Source organism: Amblyraja radiata, chromosome 7 (assembly GCF_010909765.2).
Source record: "Amblyraja radiata isolate CabotCenter1 chromosome 7, sAmbRad1.1.pri, whole genome shotgun sequence".
NCBI lineage: Eukaryota > Metazoa > Chordata > Chondrichthyes > Rajiformes > Rajidae > Amblyraja > Amblyraja radiata.
Window position 1 is genome coordinate 2652790 of NC_045962.1, and position 23008 is coordinate 2675797.

General features: G+C 43.8%; 1 protein-coding gene across 3 annotated transcripts; it reads left to right on the plus strand.

The window, feature by feature from the left end:
* The first annotated feature begins 7 nt into the window (after positions 1 to 7).
* dbr1 (debranching RNA lariats 1) lies at positions 8 to 22759 on the plus strand. 3 transcript variants are annotated; one of them, XM_033023551.1, is made up of 9 exons: positions 8 to 132; positions 3121 to 3450; positions 3748 to 3872; positions 5124 to 5204; positions 5869 to 5954; positions 9246 to 9470; positions 11169 to 11249; positions 18487 to 18632; positions 21607 to 22759. In XM_033023551.1, the coding sequence occupies exons 2-9, from the start codon at positions 3254 to 3256 to the stop codon at positions 22286 to 22288; spliced, it is 1623 nt and encodes a 540-aa protein (XP_032879442.1). In that variant the 5' UTR covers positions 8 to 132; positions 3121 to 3253; the 3' UTR covers positions 22289 to 22759. The 3 variants fall into 3 exon arrangements, with proteins under 3 accessions (XP_032879442.1, XP_032879445.1, XP_032879444.1); XM_033023553.1 differs by having other exon boundaries at positions 38 to 121; XM_033023554.1 differs by lacking the exon at positions 11169 to 11249.
* The last annotated feature ends 249 nt before the right edge of the window (positions 22760 to 23008 follow it).

The window sequence follows — 23008 nt, forward strand, 5'->3', positions numbered from 1 at the left end:
CACCGACCCACGGGCACCGCTGCCGGGCCCGGCAAGGCCGCGCAGCCGCACACCACCAGCCTGCCCGGCCCCGGACCCGCCACGCAGCGCGGAACCGCACTTTCCACACCAGACGTGGCACGTGAGATCCATGTAAACTATTTAGTTTCATCTACCAATTATATATGTTATTCTGCTGCACGTGTATTCAGCGGGGTGGTTTCTGCGTGCTGTGTGTTTATGCTTTGTGTGTCTCCACCATGACACTTGCGCCGTGGCCCCCAGCGGCCTAGTCTTCAGGCGCCCGCTTGCCTGCCTGCCCCGCCCGCTTGCCTGCCTGCCCCGCCCGCCAGGTGAGCGGGGCCTGGGCCGCGGGAGCGGGGCTCCGGCACTAGGGTGGCGGATCCCCGGCTCTGGGGCAGCGAACAGCTCGGCCTAGTCCCGCACTTGTCAGATGCGTCTTCACCGAGTCACAAGGAGGGAAATCTGTTGTCATAGAGTGATACAGCGTGGAAACAGGCCCTTCTTGCCCACACCGGCCAACAATATCCCAGCTACACTAGTCCCACCTGCCTGCGTTTGGTCCATATCCCTCCAAACCTGTCCTTTCCATGTACCTGTCCAACTGTTTCTTAAACGATGGGATAGTCCCAGCCTCAACTACCGCCTCTGGCAGCTTGTTCCAGACACCCACCACCCTTTGTGTGAATAAATTACCCCTCAGATTCCTATTAAATGTTTTCCCCTTCACCTTAAACCAATGTCCTCTGGTCCTCGATTCACCTAGTCTGTGAAAAAGACTGTGCATTTACTCGATCTATTACTCCCATGATTTTGTACACCCCTATAAGATCACCGCTCATCCTCCTGTGCTCCATGGAATAGAGGCTCAGCCTACCTCTCCCTATAGTTCACACCCTCTAGTCCTGGCAACATCCTTGTCGCTGAAGAATAAGGCACAAAATGTTGGAGTAACTCAGCGGGCCAAGCAGCTGAAAACTCGCTGTTCCTGCAGTTCCCGGCCACTAAATCTTCGTCCCGGGCTCACATATAATCGACGACTGAATGTCGACAGTCATTTAGAGCAAAAAATTCCTTAAAAATTTACAACCTCGAGAGAAAATGTAATCCCATCTGCACCCCTCTCCCCCAGACAGCAGCTCTAACTGGAAGGAAATAAATACCCTCAGACTTGGCCTTGTTATTCTCTCCCAGAGTTGTGTACATTTCATTGACATCGCTTCTTATTGTTTTAAGTTCCATGTGTAAATATCAAATACAGTTATGTACACAATTGCATTTCAATTGCGATTTCTGTTTACATTTGATTCTAAAGAGTGCCATGTTTCCACAATTGTTTCAGTATCGATGGTGTGATGGTATAATACAGTATTAACAAGAAACTGAAAGGGCAGTGATATGTCCACATCTCAAATTTAAAAATGTGGCAAATCATTTAATTTTCTGGGGCTATATTAGCTTATTCAATTATTAATATAACTTCAACCTCTGTGATATTCCTGTCAGCTCACCATCTTAATTCTCCGAACACATTACCTTTAGTAAGAGCCTTACGACACAATAGATCTGTGTAATAGGTACACAAAATTGCTGGGGAAACTCAGCGGGTGCAGCAGCATCTATGGAGCGAAGGAAATAGGCGACGTTTCGGGCCGAAACCCTTCTTCAGTCTGAAGAAGGGTTTCGGCCCGAAACGTCGCCTATTTCCTTCGCTCCATAGATGCTGCTGCACCCGCTGAGTTTCCCCAGCAATTTTGTGTACCTTCGATATTCCAGCATCTGCAGTTCCCTTTTGAACACAGATCTGTGTAATATCTTTGCTTGCGGGAAATAAGAATGCAATTGTAAACACCTCAGCTCCCTTGTGTTTAGAGAGATGATTTAGAGAGGTGATTAGAGTCTGAAGAAGGGTCTCGACTTGAAACGTCACCCATTCCTTCTCTCCAGAGATGTGGCCTGTCCCGCTGAGTTACTCCAGCATTTTGTGTCTACCTTTGGAAAGATGATGAACCATTTACACTACTTGAAATAATATCAATACAATTTCATCAATGTGATATTTTGGACATAAATGTAAGATCTTTGATATAGTTTATATGAGTTTACAGCTATTGCTGAAGTGGGTTGTATTTGTCAGTCAAATAAATCCCTTTATAGACACAAAATGCTGGAGTACTACAGCGGGACAGGCAGCATCTCTGGAGAGATCCAGCATTTTGTGTTTTTCTGTAAACCAGCACCTGTGCAGTTCCTTCCCAAACAGATCCCTTTAACCATTTTCGATTCCCTCTTTGACCAGTCACTTTTAATTTATGGCTAGTTACATACAACGTTGTTGATATTTAATGTCGATCTACTACTGAATGAAGTCAGACCAACATGTGCATACATAAATACATTAAAACAATTTAGCCTGTTTCAATTTAGAGTTTAAGTAATATTTAGATCATTTCCCAAGGTTTGAAAAATGGCTAACTGAATGGAATTTTTTTAAACTCACTTCCATCCTCCAAATTTGAATAACAATTGGTTGTATTTTATTCCTGGAATGAAGAATTAATTTGGTGCCGTTTTGCCATTTTGCATGAATTTGTTATTTTATAAAACATAGTCGAGAAGTTGGCACAGTTCATAGAACTGCTTATTCACAGCTCTGTGAGTTGCACCACTGGATTTGATCCTGACCTTGGGTACTGTCTGTACGGAGTTTGCGTATTCTCCCTGTGACCAAGTGCATTGTTTCCTTCCACTTCCTAAAGGCGTGTGGATTTGTAGGTAAATTGGTCTTTGTAAATTGCCCATATAGGGAATGAGTGCAAAAATGAGATAACAGAACTAGTCTGAACGGGTGGTTTGTGTGGACTGAAGGGCCTTCTTCTGTGCTGTTTCGTTCAATCTATCAATCAAAGTGTATGCAAGGCAAGATTTCTAATTGTTTAGAGGTTTGGAACTCGTCATGAATTATTATTTTTCAATTCTGGTATGTTATTAATCTACACGAGTACACTGAGGTAATTATATCGTGTCATAACCATCTAATCAATAGCATGCAAGCAAAGTAGTAAAACAGTATTTATATTAACCAATAATTAATGAATATTGCCCTCTCTTTAATTTCAGATGCTTTGGTAGTTTAATTGGGTCAGTACACTGAGAAATAAGCGGTGCTTAAATAGGGCCCAGGAAGGGAGATTGCTGATAAAGTCACCCAGCTCATTGGAACGTGTAGTGCAAGGTATTGCACACTGTTATAATGAAGGTAGCAGTGGAAGGTTGCTGTCATGGTGAATTGGACAAAATCTATGAGAGCATTCAGTTTTTGGAGAAAAAGGACAATGTTAAGGTGGACCTCTTGTTGTGCTGTGGAGATTTTCAAGCAGTCAGGAATGAAGCTGACATGAATTGCATGGCTGTACCCCTTAAATACAGGCACATGCAAACTTTCTACAAGTAAGTGTGTGTTCAAGGTCACTATCTCATATCACCACTTTGTCCGAAACTAAACTCTCGTTAAATGTTTGCAAATAAAGATTAATTTCCATCTTTAAACTGCTGTTTTTAAATGTTTGCTGTCGTAAACCATTGTTAATTTCTATTAATAATATAAAAACTATTTTTAAATGTCTTCTGTTTTTTTTAACATGAGGAAAATTGTAGCTAGCCATTAAATTATACAACTTAATTAACTGTCGGATATAATGTCCCGTTTGTGATGTGAAACAGTTTTTGTTGAATTGTTAAATATAGATATTATTCGGGAGAAAAGAAAGCCTCTGTTCTCACCATCTTCATTGGAGGCAATCATGAAGCATCAAATCACCTACAGGAATTGCCATATGGAGGATGGGTGGCACCAAACATTTACTATCTAGGTATTAAAAGAACACTTTAATGTGTCACTATATTGTGTAACAACTATAGGTTGCGAACCCAAAGTTTTGTTAGAATTACTTTAATCTGATAAAGATATAATGATGTATAGGAAGGAACTGCAGATGCTGGGTTAAACCGAAGATAGACACAAAATGCTGGAGTAACTCAGCGGGACAGGCAGCATCTCTGGAGAGAAGGAATGGATGACGTTTCAGGTTGCGACCCGTCCTCAGTATAATGATCAATATTATGATAATATATGATCATATGAAGATATCATGATCATATATTTGGATAGGTGGGCATGAGTTTGCTTTTAAGATTGGATCAATAAAATAAGGTTTTGCTCCTCAGCTTTAAATTGGGTGTTTTTTGTAAATAACATGCCACTAGCGAAAATGTTTTCTGGTCTTTTCAAGATTAACTTTCCTAACTTTCAATGCTATCAAAGTGCTTTTAGATAAACTAAGGTTAAAATTTTCTATAAAACATTAGCTTACAATTCTTGCTGACCAACGAGAATTGTGCTGCAATACAAGTGTTGAGCATGACAATATGGTCGGTAATATTTGACAGGCTATTTGACAACAAATGCATACCCATATTATACATATTTTAAATCATCCTGCCATAAGAGACAATTTGAATAGCCATTATTTAGCACGTCTATCTGCCATTTTCTTTTTACAAGGTGGGAACCATTAAGTTGGTGAAGTAACATAGAAACATTGAAAATAAGTGCAGGGGTAGGCAATTCGGCCCTTCGGGCCAGCACCGCTATTCAAATGATCATGGCTGATCATCCAAAATCAGTACCCTGTTCCTGGTTTCTCCCCATATCCCTTGATTCCGTTAGTTAGTTTAGTTTAGTTTAGTTTAGAGATACAGCACGGAAACAGGCCCTTCGGCCCACCCCGGCCAGCGATTCCCGCACATTAACATCATCATACACCCACTAGGGACAATTTACACTTATACCAAGCCAATTACTTATACCAAAGCTAAGAGCTATATCTAACTCTTGAAAACATCCAGTGAATTGGCCTCCACTGCCTTCTGTGGCAGAGAATTCCACAGATTCACACTCTCTGGATGAAACCCATCATCTCAGTCCCAAATGGCCTACCCATTATTCTTACACTGTGACCTCTGGTTCTGGACTCCCCCAACACCGGGAAGTAATTCATCAAGTTTTATTTGAATGGTTGATGTACTGCATACATGTAAGTAAAACTTTTTTTTGTCACCAGGATATGCAGGTGTGGTGAAGTATCGTGGTGTGCGTATTGGAGGACTCTCTGGTATTTTTAAATCGCATGACTACAGAAAAGGTACATTTTGCAGCTTATCAAAGCACTGAATCCCAACTGAAAATTTCTACCATGCTAATTCAAAATAAATAAATATTCCCATGATTATTATTTAACTATATAATGGGCATACTTTTAGTTCAGTTTACTTTATTGTCACGTGTACCGAGATACTGTGAAAAGCTTTTGTTGCTCGCTAACTAGCCAGCAGAAAGACAATACATGATTACAATCGAGCCATTTACAGTGTATAGATACATGATCAGGGAATAACGTTTAGTGCAAGATAAAGCCACAAAGTCCGATCAAGAATAGTCTGAGGGACATCAATGAGGTAGATAGTAGTTCAGCACTGCTCTCTGGTTATGATAGGATGATTCAGTTGCCTGATAACAGCTGGGAAGAAACTGTCCCTGAATCTGGAGGTGTGCGTTTTCACACTTCTATACCTTTTGCCTAATTAGGTTTGTCAAGAACTTTATTCCAAACAGTAGTGCCAAATTTAATATAAAATGTAATGATTAATGTGACATCATTACTGATACTTCTCAGAGATGTATCAATTTCCTTATATCAGATTATCAGGCCTTTGAGCTTTACAGTGTATAATAAGTCATGGGCATTTCAAAAAAATATTGATTTCTGTAACACTAAAACATTTTGGCTTGGTTTTTGTTCTTTACAGGTCATTTTGAATATCCACCATACAATCAGCAGACAGTGAGGAGTGCATATCATGTGAGAAATATCGAAGTCTTCAAACTGAAACAGGTCAGGCATATTAGTAAGATGAGCATCACTTTTATTTTGCTATCTTTTAGTGACTTGATTTGTTATGATTTTCACTTTCCTGGTTTTAATTCTTCGTTAAAATACCAAGTGCTGTTGGAACTCAGCAAGTCAGTCCGCATCTGTGGAAGGAATGGACGTGCACGTTTCAATTTGGGACCCTTCTTCAGACTGAATATAGTTGGGGGGGGGGGGGGGGGAAGAAACCTGTAAAGAGGTGGGTGCAGCACAAAACCTGGCAGGTGATAGGCGGATGCAGGTTAGGGAGGTTTGTTTGGCAGCTAGGTGGCAGTAAGTGACAAAGGTTAGAAAAAGAGATAAGGAGAGAAGAGGAGGAAGGAAATGTAATGTCAGTGGGAGGGATACAGATAGAAGGAGACGGGGAGGGAATGTGGATAAAAGAGAAATGATAAACTCTCAGATGGGAGACGAGGAGGAGAGGGGAGGGGGCAGGGGGCTGATATTAGGTGCATGTGAGGGAGGGTTTTCTCAAAATTTGAGAATCCATCATTCAAACCAGTAAGTAAGTTACCCAAAATGAATAGGAGGTGCTGATTTTCCAGTTTGCATGTTGGATCACTTTGGCAATGGAGGAGGCCAAGGACCGTATGGGAAAAGGAGTTAAAATGGTTTGCAATTGGGAGGTGCAGCAGGCCTTGGTGGATGCAAGGGTTTTTATGAAATAGTTGCCTAGTCTACGCTTGGTCTTGCCAATGTATAGAAGGCCACGTCGGGAGTGGGAGACGTCCAATACAGTTGACAGAGTTGGAAGAGGTGCAGATTTACAGGTTTACAAGATTAATTCCTGCAATGAGGGGATTGACATATGAGGAAAGGTTAAGTAGGCTGGAACTCTACTCTTTGGAGTTTAGAAGAATGAGAGGCGATCTCATTGAAACATATAAGATCGTGAGGGGCCTTGATCGGGTGGATGCACCGAGGATGTTCCCAATGATCGGGGAAACTAGAACTAGGGGACATAGTTGCAGAATAAGGGGGGGCTCTTTTAAAACTGAGATGAGGAAGAACTTCTTCACCCAGAGGGTGGTTAATTTATGGAATTCACTGCCCCAGGGAGCAGTGGAAGCAGAAACTTTAAATATATTTAAGACTAAAATAGATGTTTTTTTAGCTGCCAAGGGGATAAGGGGCTACGGGGAGAGGGCAGGGATATGGACCTAGGTATGGTTAGTATAGTAAGACCTGAGTGATCTCCTGGACAAGTGTCGATCGCCTGGATTGGGGTCGGAGAGGAATTTCCCGGATTTTTTTCCCGAATTGGACCTGGGTTTTTATCCGTTTTTTTGCCTCCCCCAGGAGATCACGAGGTTCTTGGGGTGGAGAGGGGTGATAGCGGTATAAAGGGGAGGGTAGTGTCTTGTGTTCTGTGTCTTGTGTCTACTGTTTGTGGGTAAGTGTGTCTGTTTAGTGTTCAGCCATGAGCGAATGGCGGTGCGGGCTCGACGGACCTGGTGGTCTACTCTCGCACCTACTTTCTATGTTTCTATGTTTCTAGATGAACCTGGAAGGGCTGGTGGAGTCCCTGCATGGAGCTAAGGGAGGAGGTGTGGTGACAGGCGTTACATCTCCTGCGATTGCAGGGGAAAGTTATGGGACATTCTTAGCTCACTGTGTTCAACTGGATTTGCATGAGCTTAACTATTTCATAAAACCGTCTTCTATTATTGTTGGGATGTTGTTCAATAGGGTGAGGTAGAGTTGCAGTACAGAACAGAAAGTGCCTGCCCTTAAGCCCCTGGTACGGCATATTTGTGGCAAAAATGGGAACAGAATGTATGAAAGTCCATTGGCCCAGCTTGGTGCTCCCTTGGGCTAGCTATTGGGAAAGGGGAGGTACAAAGGAAATAGATTCCCTCTCCAATTTAACATCCTACCTGGAGCCGAATCGTCCTGAACCTTCTCTTCTATTGCCAAATAAGTAACTGTTTCAAATGCTAAATAATCAAAAGGGGTAAATTAAGTATGTTTAAGGTTGTTTCTTTCATCTATAAGTTATCTCCTGATGGCTGAGTGAATTGACTTTTTATAATGTTTAAGAAAGAACTGCAGATGCTGGAAAAATCGAAGGTAGACAAAAATGCTAGAGGAACTCAGCGGGTGAGGCAGCATCTATGGAGAGAAGGAATAGGCGACGTTTAGGGTCGAGACCCTTCAGACTTTTTAGAATAAATGTTTTATAATACTAAACAATATTGACTATGGTCCTTATCTGATGGTGCTTACTAACCCACTGTTCGTAAAAAGTCTCAATATAGCCCAGCTTACGTGACCCGCAAGATTACTTTATGAGGATAGTTGGGTAGCTTCTCCTATTTCCATGGATTAAAGGTCCTAGCTCATCACAAGTTATGACATGGTCTGGTTTAGATTGAATGTGATAATATAAAATATAAATATAACATTTAATATAACATTTCAACTAATTCAGATTACAACCTCTTGAAGGGCAGAGATATCCCTGGGGGGGATGACTGGCAATCACCAAGGTGCAGAGTTAAGTAGGGTGACAGCCGCAGGGAAGAAGCTGTTCCTGAACCTGCTGGTCCGGGAATGGAGAGACCTATAGCGCCTCCCAGATGGGAGGAGGGTAAACAGTCTGTGGTTGGGGTGAGAGCAGTCCTTGACGATGTTGCACGCCCTTCGCAGACATCGCTTGCTCTGGACAGCCTCAATGGAGGGGAGTGAGGAACCGGTGATGCGTTGGGCAGTTTTCACCACCCTCTGCAGTGCTTTCTGGTCGGAGACAGAGCAGCTGCCATACCATACTGTGATACAGTTAGTAAGGATGCTCCCGATGGTGCAGCGGTAGAAGTTCACCAGAATCTGAGGAGACAGATGGACCTTCTTTAGTCTCCTCAGGAAGAGGAGACGCTGGTGAGCCTTCTTAATCAGTGTTGAGGTATTGTGGGTCCAAGAGAGGTCATCAGAGAAATTTACTCCCAGTCATTGACTGACTGTGTTTGGTTCTGGTATACAGGTATCTGTTCATCATTAGTTGTTGATAAATAAGTGAAATAACATTGTTATGTGCTATTAAAGTTGCCAGGGATAAACGGGACAAAAAAGGTTGGGAATCCCTGATCTAGAGGATCATATTTTAACACAAGAAGAACTCATCGGCTTTTCAGTCAAAATCTCACGTTTTGGTCACTCACTTACCCAGTTTAACAAAAGTAAAAGCTTTCCACTTACTGCAAATGCATTGTGGTGATTAGTTTGTACTTTTCTCATTATTGCTCCCATTATTTGCAGTTAAAACAACATATGGATATATTCCTGTCGCATGACTGGCCACGGGGTATCTACCACTATGGCAACAAAAAACAACTGCTTAAGATGAAGGCTTTTTTCCGCCCAGAGGTGGAAGCTAACACCTTGGGGAGTCCTGCAGCTACAGAGCTTCTGCAGCACCTCAAACCTTCCTATTGGTTTGCAGCACATCTACATGTGAAATTTGCAGCTCTGATGCAGCATCCGGTAAGAGGCGGGCTGAAATAGTGTTGGCTTCTACACTCGCTTAATAATTCACTTACTGCAGAAATTAATGCCCGTTACTAAAATGAAGGCTTGCAAGCACCGACTGTTGTATTGTGGGAAAAATAGAAAATTTCATTTAATTTAGATTTCACACATTTGCTGAACGAGCAATTGGAAGGAAGGATGGACTTTTCACAAGTGGTTACAATGATATGGATCATTATCTAAAGAGAGCTAAGCAACCTTAATCTTATCCTGAAGATAGACACAAAATGCTGGTGGGAAAGACAGCATCTCTGAAGAGAAGGAATGGTTGACGTTTTGGGTCAAGACCCTTCTTCAGACTTATCCTAGTGTTTACTGAAGAGATTGAAGCAACACATAGCTTTATCTCAGTAGAGTTATTCCAACTCGCTGCATGTTCCAGGATATTAACAGAATTTTCCTTGCATAATTAAGAAGAGTTACTTTGCATAATTTTATGAAATCTCGGAGCTTTGGTGAATTTTTAAAGTTTGGTAACGGAAAATTGGAATGAGGAAAAATTGGAATGAGGAAAATCATTTGTTTCTTACAAATAAAATAAACGCAACTGCTGGAAATCTGAAATAAAAGAGAAAATGCTGGATCCGCTCAGCAGGTCAAGTCGCATCTGGGGAAAGAGAAACGTTTCAATCCTAATTTTCAATTTGTTAAAACCTATAAAGGGCCCCTTACCTGAAATGTTTCTCTTTCCACAGATGCTGCCTGACTTCTGAGTGTTTCCTGTAGGCTTTGTTTAAATTTGATATAGAATAAACCAACTTGGCTTTGATCTGTCTTTATCCTTTTTGGAGGGAGAATCGGGGCATTTCTGTCCATCCCTATTTGCCTTTGTGAAAGTAGTGGTTATGCCCCTGTCCCACTTAGGAAAGCTGAACGGAAACCTCTGGAGAATTTGCGCCCCACCCAAGGTTTCCATGCGGTTCCCGGAGGTTTTTGTCAGTCTCCCTACCTGCTTCCACTACCTGCAACCTCCGGCAACCACCTGCAACCTCCGGGAACCGCACGGAAACCTTGGGTGGGGCGCAAAGTCTCCATAGGTTTCCGTTCAGGTTTCCTAAGTGGGACAGGGGCATTAGCCACCTTCTTAATCTGTTGCAATTCCTCGGCTGAAGGTACTACCAGAGTGCATTTGTGTTGGGAGTTTCAGCATTTAGATGGAGTCATGATGAGACCCAGGAGATAGTACCAACATGCAGCTTTGAGAGGAATCTGCCGGTCATAGTATTTTTTTGAAAAGCTTGAGCTTGGGGAAATGATGTCAAAACAACCCAGTGACGGCCGTGCATTTTGGTGAAGGTACACACTGCAGCCCATGGAGGGGATTAGTGTTTAGGCTGGTTGTTGAGGTGCCAATCAGTGGACTGCATAGTCCTGTACGCTTTGAATTGTTGCAGCTGCACTTAGTCAAGCAAGTGGAAAGTATTCCAATACACTCCTGATTTGTGCCTTAGTGGAAAGGCATTGAGGTTTCAGGAGATCTGTCACTAACTGGAATATCCAGCTTTGATGTTCTTGTAGCCATGGTGTTTATATAGCAGATGCAGTTGAGGTTCTGGTTAATGGAGACCTTGCAGGAGCTTATGGCCTGGGGCTTGTGATCGTATGGCCATTGAATGTCAAGAGTTCAGACTTTTCTTTGATGTTTCCTTACAGAAAGGTGACGGTGAGCAGCTACCAAAAGCAACAAAATTTTTGGCTCTGGATAAATGTCTCCCTCGCAGAGATTTCCTACAGGTATTGTGCAGCGCTGTTGTAGTCTTCAATCTACCAGAAATCTGAAGCATTGAATCATCCAACCCTTCTCTTTTTGGCATTTCTGTAGGTTGGGTAAATTCAGATGCTCATGAAGTGTCCTTGCACAGGATGCACAAGGTACTGCACATGCAGGTTTACAAAAAAAAAACAAAGTGCTGAAATGATTCAGCGGGTCAGGCAGCATCTCTTGAGAATATGTAGAGGCAATGTTTCGCATGGGGACTGTTCTTCAGATTGAAGGTATTCACAAAATGCTGGAGTAACTCAGCGGGACAGACAGCATCTCTGGAGGGGAGGAATGGGTGACTTTTCTTTCAAACACATTTTCTTCTGATTGATTCGAGTTTGGGAGGGGTTAGCTGGGAAAGAGGTGAGGATGGGACTAAGCCAGGCAAGTGATTGAAGCCTTGCACAGGATGCCAGTAGTAAACCGCTGTTTGTTGTCATAAACATTTAGTTTAGAGATACAGCACGGAAACAATCCATTCGGCCCACCGAGTCTACGCCGACCAGTGATCCCCACACATTAACACTACCCTACACACACTAGGTACTATTTATAATTTTACCAAGCCAATTAACCTACAAACCTGGACGTCTTTGGAGTGTGGGAGGAAACCAGAGTACCTGGAGAAAACCCACACAGGTCATGGGGAGACCATACAAACTCCGTACAGACAGTGCCTGTAGTCAGGATCAAACCGGGTCACTGGCGTTGTAAGGCAGCAACTCTACCGCTGCACCACTGTGCTGCTAGGTTGTTGGGCCAGGTTATGTTGGACCCAACTTGTTGCTCATATTTTCCTCCTGTGGTGTCCAATTTACTTTTTATGAATGCAGAAGGCCAGATAGGTTGAACTTGGCAACTCAAAGGTGGAGCGGATTGCTGACAGTGAAGTCTGTCTAACGTATCATTAATGTAGCTTGATGATTTTAAGGCTTTTAAACTGTTTCTAAGGGCCTCTGAAAGTCCAATTAATTCTACACCTTTTCAAATAGATTTGACAACATTTTAAGCCTTACTGGTTCATGGCACAGGTAGTGATCCTGAGATTACAGCCCTGAATTTCTTGCTTTTTAACCTTTTGAATTTCCTAACTTCTCTTTACAAGACCTCACCTCCCCTCCTACCTATGTAATTGGTCTCAATCTGTACCAGACTCTGGTGGTTGATCCTCCTCTCTCAATGTCCTCTGCCGTTTCAGACCTCCTCTGGCACTAGGTCTTACTTACCGCCACAGAAATAATAACGTCTGTCTAACTATAAAGTCCCATGTCACTCACCTAGACGTAGCTCTGCCCTAATGTTCACCAAAGCCCAGCCATGATGCAACTATTCTGGTTGCTGCTACTCTGAGAGGTCATTCCCCCCCGATCCCTCCCCCCAACAGTATCCAGAATGTTACCCATTTTAGAGGGACAAAGCCACAGGAGACTCATGCACTACCCATTGAAGGAAATTGAGGTATTGGTCAAGAATAAGAAGGATGCATGGGACAGGTAAAGGCAGCTGGGATCAAGTGCGTCCCTGGAGGAGTTTCGGGTACTGAGGTGTAAACTAAAAAAGGAAATCAGACGGGCAAAAAGAGGCCAGGAGATAGCTCTGGCAGATAGCATTCAGGACAATCCCAAGAGATTTTATAAATACATAAGGGGGAAAAGAATAACGAGAGAGAAAGTGGGACACCTCAGGAATCAAAGCCGTCACCTCTGTATGGGTAGATGGGCAAGGTTTTCAATGGGTATTTCTCTGTATTTACCAAAGGGAAAGACAGGAGGATGGAGGAACTTGGAGCAGTCAATGGAAGTGTCTTGAGACCAGTCAGTGTTATGGTCCAAGTGATGCTGAAGGTACTATCGTGTATGAAGATAGACAAATCTCAAGGGCCTGGTCTGATATATCGAGGACATTGTGGGAAACGAGAGGAAATTGCGGGGGCCCTGGTTGAAATTTACGAGTCGTCTTTAAAGACTGGAGGGTGGCAAATTTGCCTCTATTCAAGAAGGGCTGCAGGGAAAATGCTGGGAACTATAGGCCGGTGAGCTTAGCATCTGTAATTGTAAAGTTACGAGAGAGTATTCTGAGGGATTGGTTATACAGGCATTTGGATGGGCAGGGGCTGATTAGGGATAGTCAGCATGATTTTGTATGTGGGAAGTAGTGTCTCAAATCAAATCTAATTGAGTTTCTTGCAGACATGACCATAAAGATCAGTGAGGGCAGAGCTGTAGATGTTGTGTACATGGATAGAAAATTGGTTCCATGGAAGGAAGCAGAGGGTAATGGTGGAAGGTTGCTTCTCAGACTGGAGGCCTGTGACTAGTGATGTGCCTCGGGTTCGGTGCTGGGCCCGTTACTGTTTGTCATCTACATCAATGATTTGTATGAGAACATACAGGGCCAGATTAGCAAGTTTGTTGATGATACAAAGTGGGTGGTTTTGCGGATAGTGAAAAATTGCAGCAGGATCTTGATTGATTGGCCAGGTAGGCTGAGGAATGGTTGATGGAATTTAATACAGAGAAGTGTGAGGTGTTGCATTTTGGGAAATCTAACCAGGGCTGGACCAACACAGTGAATGGTAGGGCTCTGGGGAGTGTTGCAGAGCAGAGGGATCTAGGAGTGCAGGTGCATGGTCCCTTGAAGGTTGTCGCAGGTAGATAAGGTGGTCTTTTGGCACATTAGCCTTCATCAGTAAGAGTATTGAGAATAAGAGTTGGGAGGTCATGTTGCAGTTGTATAAGATGTTGGTGAGACTGCATTTAGAGTATTGTGTTCAGCTCTGGGCACCATGTTATAGGATGGACGTTGTCAAGCTGGAAAGGGTACAGATAGGATTTACGAGGATGTTGCCAGGACTAGAAACATAGAAACATAGAAATTAGGTGCAGGAGTAGGCCATTCGGCCCTTCGAGCCTGCACCGCCATTCAATATGATCATGGCTGATCATCCAACTCTCCAACTCAGTATCCCGTACCTGCCTTCTCTCCATACCCTCTGATCCCCTTAGCCACAAGGGCCACATCTAACTCCCTCTTAAATATAGCCAATTAACTGGCCTCGACTACCCTCTGTGGCAGGGAGTTCCAGAGATTCACCACTCTCTGTGTGAAAAAAGTTCTTCTCATCTCGGTTTTAAAGGATTTCCCCCTTATCCTTAAGCTGTGACCCCTTGTCCTGGACTTCCCCAACATCGGGAGCAATCTTCCTGCATCTAGCCTGTCCAACCCCTTAAGAATGTTGTAAGTTTCTATAAGATCCCCTCTCAATCTCCTAAATTCTAGAGAGTATAAACCAAGTCTATCCAGTCTTTCTTCATAAGACAGTCCTGACATCCCAGGAATCAGTCTGGTGAACCTTCTCTGCACTCCCTCTATGGCAATAATGTCCTTCCTCAGATTTGACTAGAGGTATAGGGAGAGGTTGAGTAGGCTGGGACTCTATTCCTTGGAGTGCAGGGGATGAGGGGTGATCTTATGGAAGTGTATAAAATCATGGGAGGAGTAGATCGGGTAGATGCACTGAATCTCTAGCCCAGAGTAGGTGAATCAAGGACCAGACGACATAGTGAAGGGGAAAGGATTTAATAGGAATCTGAGGGGTAACCTTGTCATACAAAGGGTGGTGGGTGTATGGAACAAGCTGCCCGAGGAGGTAGTTGAGGCTGGGACTATCCCAAAGTTTAAGAAACAGTTAGACAGGTACATGGATAGGATAGGTTAGGTTAGGAGAGATATGGACCAAATACTGGCTGGTGGGACTAGTGTAGCTGGGACATATTGGGCGGTGTGGGCAAGTTGGGCCAAAGGCAAGTTGGGCCCACACTATCACGCTCTGACTAACCTGCCTTTCTTGGCAGTCACCTATCTATCTGGTTGAACCTTTGGTGTGGCAGCCTCCCTGAACCTACTATCCATAACCCTTCCAGCCTCTTGTATGGTTCTCAGGTTTTCAACTGCTGGTATAACCAATCCATGTGGTCTGAGAGGACCTAGCATGATACAGCATCGTAACAGGCACATGGGCCCAACTTGCCCACACCGGCCAATATGTAGCAGCTACACCAGTCCTGCATTTGGCCTATGTCCCTCCAAACCTGCTCTATCCATGTTCCTGCAGCTGGACTGCTCCCTAATTTCCCCACATAAGACAGGAGCAGCATTCCACTCCACTGACTACCATAGCTGTTCCCTTAACACACTTAATAATAAATCTAATGGTTGTGAGGAGAAATAAATGTTAAAGTAGCTTGGCTTTTCCATAAGATCAGTGGCCCCATGAACTGAGTGTGGTCAGTATTTGAATGCCAGCTGTCCCTGAATGTCCAATGTAGCTGGACTGTCTTCAAATCATTGATCTGCCACAGGGCTGAGCAGAAAAGCCCAATGCAGAGCAAGAGGTAAGGTGTGCTGGCATGTGACATCTTGGAATTCTTCACTGACTCTGCCATGCACACATAGAAACATAGAAAATAGGTGCAGGAGTAGGCCATTCAGCCCTTCGAGCCAGCACTGCCATTCATTATGATCAAAATCAGTACCCCATTCTGGATTTTTCCCCACATCCCTTGATTCCCTTAGCCCTAGAAGCTAAATCTAACTCTCTTGAAAACATCCAATGAATTGGCCTCCACTGCCTTCTGTGGCAGAGAATTCCACAGATTCACAACTCTCTGGGTGAAAACGATTTTTCCTCATCTCAGTCCTAAATAGCCTACCCCTTATTCTTAAACTGTGAACTGTGAACCCTGGTTCTGGATTCTCCCAACATCGGGAAAATGTTTCCTGCATCTACCCTGTCCAATCCTCTAAGAATTTTATACATTTCTATAAAATCCCCTTTCATCCTAAATTCCAGCAAATACAAGCTCAGTCGACCCATTCAAGATTCAATTTAATTGTCACATGTACAATTAAGGTACAGCGAAAGTTGAGTTACCATACAGCCATACTAAGGAAAAAGCAAAAATACACACGTCATCATATGACAGTCCTGCCATCCCAGGAATTAACCTGATGAACCTACGCTGCATTCTCTCAATAGCAATAATGTCCTTCCTCAAATTAGGAGACAAAAATTGCACACAATATTCCAGGTGCAGTCTCACCAATGCCCTGTACAACTACAGTAATACCTCCTTGCTCTTAAACTCAAATCCTCTCGCAATGAAGGCCAACATGCCATTAGCTTTCTTCACTGCCTTATGTACCTGCATGCTTACTTTCAGTGACTGATGTACAAGGACATCCAGAGCTCATTGCACCTCCTTCTAAACTGATACCATTCAGATAATAATCTGCCTTCCTGTTCTTGCCACCAGTCACATTTATCCACATTATACTGCATCTGCCCAAGTCACCCTGCAGCCTCGTAGCATCCTCCTCGCAGTTCACACTGCCACCCAGCTTTGTGTCATCCGCAAACTTGGAGATGTTACATTTAATTCCCTCGTCTAAATCGTTAATATATCTTGTAAACAACTGGGGTCCGAGCACCAAGCCTTGCGGCACCCCATGAGTAACTGCCTGCCATTCTGAAAAGGACCCGTTAATTCCTACTCTTTGCTTCCTGTCTGCCAACCAGTTATCTTATCCATGTCAATACCCTGTCCTCAATACCACGTGCTGTAATTTTGCATACTAATCTCTTGTGTGTGACCTTGTCAAAGGCTTTTTGAAAGTCCAGACACACCGCATGCACTGGCTCTCCCTTATCCATTCTACTTGTTACATCCTCAAAAAATTCTAGTTTAGTTAAATATAATAATAATAATAAATTTTATTTAATGGGCGCCTTTCAGACATCTCAAGGACACATTACATAGTAATCGGAATAAAAACATATAAATGGAATAGAACAGGTAAAAAAGACATCACAGAGACACAAATTAAAAACAGAATTCAATCCAAAAACAGAAAATCAAAAACAGTGTGAAGAGAGAGCAGCGGCAGCCAAAGCGCGCCAGCGTCCACTCTCTCTTCACGGCAGCCATCTTGGACACAGACCTACAGGACTACAATTAGACAAAAAAATCTGGGTAGCACTGTGGGGGAAGGCACAATGTCCAGTCCCCATCCCATGTTCACCCCAAAGTCAGGCCTATTGAGGCCACCGCAATTGCCTCTACGGAGGCCCGATGTCCCTGGCCGTTCTAACCGGGTGGTCTTGCCCCGGCGTCGGGAGAGTCCTTTCGGCGGCTGGGCCACCTGGAACGGCCGCTTCCTGGTTGGAGCCCGCGGCTGCCGAAGCCGACAAGGCCGCGCCGTTTTGGAGCACCCAGGCTCCCGATGATAAAGTCGGCGCCGCCTCTCCGCACTGCCGCCTCTCCGCACGCCGCCTCTCCGCTCCGCAGACCCGCAGCCCGGAGATGTTGCTCTCGGCGGGCCAGCTCGCCAGAGCTCCAGCGCGGCGACCCAGGCAAGGCATCGCCCGCTCAACTCCGCTCCGCTCCAGCGCTCCAACACTGTGCCGCCGCCGAGGCCGAGGTGCTGGGCGGTCCCCGCTAGGAAACGGCGCTCCAAGCCCGCAGGTAGGCCACGAGGACGGGTCGACGGGCAGCCCGGAGAAAAGGCTGCCACACCGACCAGGTAGGGACCTAGAAATAAAGTTACACCTACCCCCCCACATTAAAAGATCACATCCCCTACAAACAAAAAAAACAGGACTCACTAAAAACTATTAAAAAAACGAATTTAAAACGGACGGCTGCTGGCTAGCAGCTGTTCACCAAGATGGCTCCTCCTCGATATGATATGATAAAATATTTCCCCTTTATAAATCCATGCTAACTTTGACCAATCCCATCACTGCTTTCCAAATACGCTGCTATAACATCTTTAATAATCGACTCTAGCATCTTCCCCACTACCGATGTAAGACTAACTGGTCTATAATTCCCCATTTTCTCTCTCCCTCCATTCTTAAAAAGTGGAGTTACATTGGCTACCCTCCAGTCCACAGGAACTGATCCAGTCGACAGAACATTGGAAAATGGTCACCAATGCATCCACGATTTCTAGGGACACCTCCTTGAGTACTCTGGGATGGAGACTATCAAGCCCTGGGGATTTATCTGCCTTCAGGTTGAGAAGTACTGAAACCTGGATCCTTTTCTACTAGAAGTTGGCTTGACTCACCCCATTTATTTGGTTTACAATTTTGTTCAATATAGTTTGCATTTTCAGTCATTTTCTTTTGTCATCTTCTCACTTTAGGTTGTGGAGATAGAGCATGACCCAAATGCTTCTGACCAACTTGAGTATGATTCCGAATGGCTGGCCATTCTGAAAGCAACAAATGAATTAATTAACGTCACACCGAAAAATTGGAACATGCCTGAGAATAACAGCTTGTACACAAAGTAAGTCTGGCGCATTTTGCAAGTGTTAGATCAGGTTTCTTCAGATCGCACATTTTAAAGCTGAACCTTTAATAACAATTTATGAAATCCATGTATTCAGAAAGAGTAGACCCAGATCATATTTAGAATACAGTAAACTTGAACAAATTAAATTTGAAAAGGCAATTTAGAAAAGTGAATTGTGTATAAATTATTACATTGACCCGATCCTATATGTATGAGTGTGTTCCTCAACATTTGACTGATGCATCCTAATCATCACTGCTTATAATTATATGTCTGATATTGGTCACAGAGTGATATAGCATGGAAATAGGCCCCTTTGGCCCAAACTCGCCCACGCCAGCCAACATGTCCAGGCTACACTAATCCTACATGTCTGCATTTGGCCCATATCCCTCTAAACCTGTCCTATCCATTTACCTGTCTAACTGTTTCTTAAACGTTGGAATAGTCCCTGTCTCAACTACCTCTTCTGGCAGCTTGTTCCATATCCCCACCACCCTTTGAGTGGAAAAGTTACCCCTCAGATTCCTATTAAATCTTGAACGAATACGCCACAGTCGTTACAGACTTCATTAAGAAATGTGTGGAGGACTGCATCCCCATCAAAACCTTCCGAGTGTTTCCCAATCAGAAACCTTGGATGAACTTTGAGATCCACACTCTTCTGAAGACCAGACACCGGGCATTCATGTCTGATGATACAGTGGTCTACAAGAAGTCCAGATACGACCTTGGAAAGGCCATCAAAAAGGCTAAAAGGGACTTCTGCTCCAAGCTGGAGGATGAGACAGATGTTCGGCAGCTGTGGCGGGGCCTGAATGCAATCACTTCCTACAAGGCGAAACCAGGAGGCAGCTCGAATGTCGGCGAAACATCACTCCCTGACGAGCTCAATGCATTTTACGCACGCTTTGATAGGGAGAATACTGATGTGCCTTCCCGAGCCCCCATTCACTGTGATGGTATTTCAGTCTCAGTCACAGAGGCCGATGTCAGGAAATCCTTCAGAGGGGTGAACCCCCGAAAAGCACCTGGACCTGATGGTATACCCGGTCGTGTTCTAAAAACCTGTGCGGACCAACTGGCTGGGGTTTTTACGGACATTTTCAACCTGTCACTACTGAGGTCTGAGGTCCCCACCTGCTTCAAAAGGGCATCAATTATACCAGTGCCCAAGAAGAGTAAGGTGACGTGCCTCAATGACTACATACCTGTGGCACTAACGCCTGTGGTGATGAAGTGCTTCGAGAGGTTGATCATGGCGAAAATCCACTCCTACCTCGACAAAAACCTGGACCTACTGCAGTTTGCCTACCGCCACAACAGATCAACGGTGGATGCGATCTCGCTGGCCCTCCACTCCACTCCACTCTGGACCACTTGGACAACAAAAACTCATATGTCAGGCTGTTATTCATCGATTACAACTCGGCATTTAATCCTATCATCCCCTCCAAGCTGGTTACCAAACTCGCAGAACTGGGTCTCTGCGCATCCCTCTGCAATAGGATCCTCGACTTCCTCATCCACAGACCACAGTCTGTTCGTATTGGTGGAAATGTGTCAGACTCGATAACAATCATCACGGGAGCACCTCAAGGCTGCGTGCTCAGCCCCCTGCTGTACTCACTCTATACACATTACTGCGTAGCCGGTAATAGTGCGAACTCCATCATCAAGTTCGCTGACGACACCACTGTTGTGGGACGTATCACTGATGGGGATGAGTCCGAGTATAGAAGAGAGATTGAGCAGCTGTCCATATGGTGCCAGCACAATAACCTGGCCCTCAAGACCAGCAAAACCAAGGAACTGATTGTGGACTTTGGAAGGAGTAGGATGGGGACCCACAGTCCCGTTTACATCAACAGGTCAATGGTTGAAAGGGTCAAGAGCTTCAAATTCCTGGGCGTGCACATCTCTGAAGATCTTTCCTGGTCCGAGAACACTGATGCAATTATCAAGAAAGCTCATCAGCGCCTCTACTTCCTGAGAAGATTACGGAGAGTCGGTTTGTCAAGGAGGACTCTCTCTAACTTCTACAGGTGCACAGTAGAGAGCATGCTGACCGGTTGCATCGTGGCCTGGTTCGGCAATTTGAGCATCCTGGAGAGGAAAAGACTACAAAAAGTAGTAAACACTGCCCAGTCCATCATCGGCTCTGACCTTCCTTCCATCGAGGGGATTTATCGCAGTCGCTGCCTCAAAAAGGCTGGCAATATCATCAAAGACCCACACCATCCTGGCCACACGCTCATCTCCCTGCTACCTTCAGGTAGAAGGTACAGGAGCCTGAAGACTGCAACAACCAGGTTCAGGAACAGCTACTTCCATCAGGCTATTAAACCTGGCTCGGCCAAACTCTGAGCATTAATAACCCATTATTTGTTATTTGCACTTTATCAGTTTATTTATTCATGTGTTTCGTAGTAAATGCCTATTATGTTCTGGTGTGCTGAAGCAAAGCAAGAATTTCATTGTCCTATCAGGGACACATGACAATAAACTTGAACTATGTCCTCTGGTCCTCGATCCACCTACTCTGAGCAAGAGACTGTGCATCTCCCTGATCTATTCCTCTCATGAGTTTTGTATACCCTTATAAGAACACCCCTCATCCTCCTGCGTTCCAAGGAATAGAATACCAGCCTGCTCAACCTCTCACTTTTAGCTCAGACCCTCTAGTTCTGGTAACATTCTCATAAATCTTTTCTATACCCTTTCCAGTTTGCCAAAACCTTCATTCTCCACTTAGAAATTGAATGATTTAATTCCTCCTGATAGAAATGTAATATAATTATTCTGGTTGTTCTGTTTATTCATGTAGCTGTGTTTTTAAAGGTCTTGGCTGTGTGTCCATCTGTGCATTTATTTTTAATGCATGTATAATCTTCTTAGCTATTAACAAAAACAGTGTTAATTTAATCCCTTCGTTGTTTTATGTGCCTGTAATTCTGTTTTGATGCAGATGGGATTACAGTGTGTCTGAAGAAGACATTGCCGAACTGTTGGAAGAACAGGGTCATGATCTCCAAATTCCCAATAATTTTAGTCCTACAGTCCCCGTCTATGACCCAGCAAATCCACAGAAATCAAGAGAATCTGTCCATTTGATCAATCCTCAAACAACTGAGTTCTGTGCCACCTTTGGCCTCAGTGATCTGAATGCCAAGGTGAAACAAATGGAAGATGAGGGGCTCATTGATGAAGAGGATGATATAGATGGTGCTGAGAATCCCGAGGAGCCCAGTGATTATACCACTGATACATCTGGACTTTCCTCCTCCATTAATCCAGATGAAATAACACTGGAGGATGATGTTGATGATAATGGGGAACTCAGCACACATTCCGTAGAACCTTCCCCAGACCATCCATTTACAGACTCATCAACAAATTTATCTGATGTGCGGGATCTCCCCGATTCTATGATCGTGTCATCTGATGAGACACAGGACTCCGCAAATGAGGAACTGGACAGATCAGGAGATAGCAGCATGACCGAGGGAGAAGGAAAGAGTACACTCACAAAGGCTGTGAAACGAAACAGTAATGAGCATGAGAACGGGAGCAGTGGAATAAAATTAATTAGGAGGCGCAACCAGAATATATATCGCACGCAGCTTGATGAAAATGAAGATAATGAATAAAAAGACAATGTGAGATGTTGGACAGCAAGAGCAGTGCTTTTACCCACAATGTTTTTAACTTGACATGTACGAGTTAGAATATGATCAGTAGAGGATTTGTTTTAAAAGCTGAAGATGCCTAGCACAATGTAGGAAAACAATTTATTTTTAACAATAAAAATGCATTTAATGCATAAGTTGGCCCCCTATTAGTCGATTGACACAATGAAAGGCCGAACAGCTAAATAATCTGTGCATTGACTTTTATACTGTGGGAATTAAGCTCATCAAAGTTGCCATATAATGCAACATGTCAAAACGATCAAGTACCTTTCAAACAAAGTTTTTGCTTGGAATTATTTTCCGTGTGTTGCCAACTATTTTACATTTTTTGCCTGTTTATTTTCTTCCAAAACAGGAGCAGTCCTGAATTTTCAAATCTTGTTTGATCAATGTAAATATTAGAGATTGAAATTAGATTGGCTACTTTCATATACGAGTAATCTTGACTTATTTTGTTTAAAGTGTTGTTTAAGAGGATTTTCGGAAACAAAATCCCTCTGTTTTACTTTCAATAGTCCACCTTGCGATACAGTAAATAGTATGGTGCCGACTATTTTCTCCCCCCATCTCTAGCCAAGGGCATCTGAAGAAATTGGCACCACCAGTCCAAAATTAACACCTTCAACTTGCTGTCTGACCTGGTACTCTATCAAAGATACTTAACATGCATTCTTCATG

Excerpts from the sequence above, each read along its gene's own strand:
- dbr1 (XM_033023551.1), top strand. The coding sequence starts at position 3,254 with ATGAAGGTAGCAGTGGAAGGTTGCTGTCATGGTGAATTGGACAAAATC. Across the intron at positions 11,250-18,486 it reads CTCGCAGAGATTTCCTACAG|GTTGTGGAGATAGAGCATGA; the intron begins GTATTGTGCAGC and ends TTCTCACTTTAG. Across the intron at positions 18,633-21,606 it reads AATAACAGCTTGTACACAAA|ATGGGATTACAGTGTGTCTG; the intron begins GTAAGTCTGGCG and ends GTTTTGATGCAG.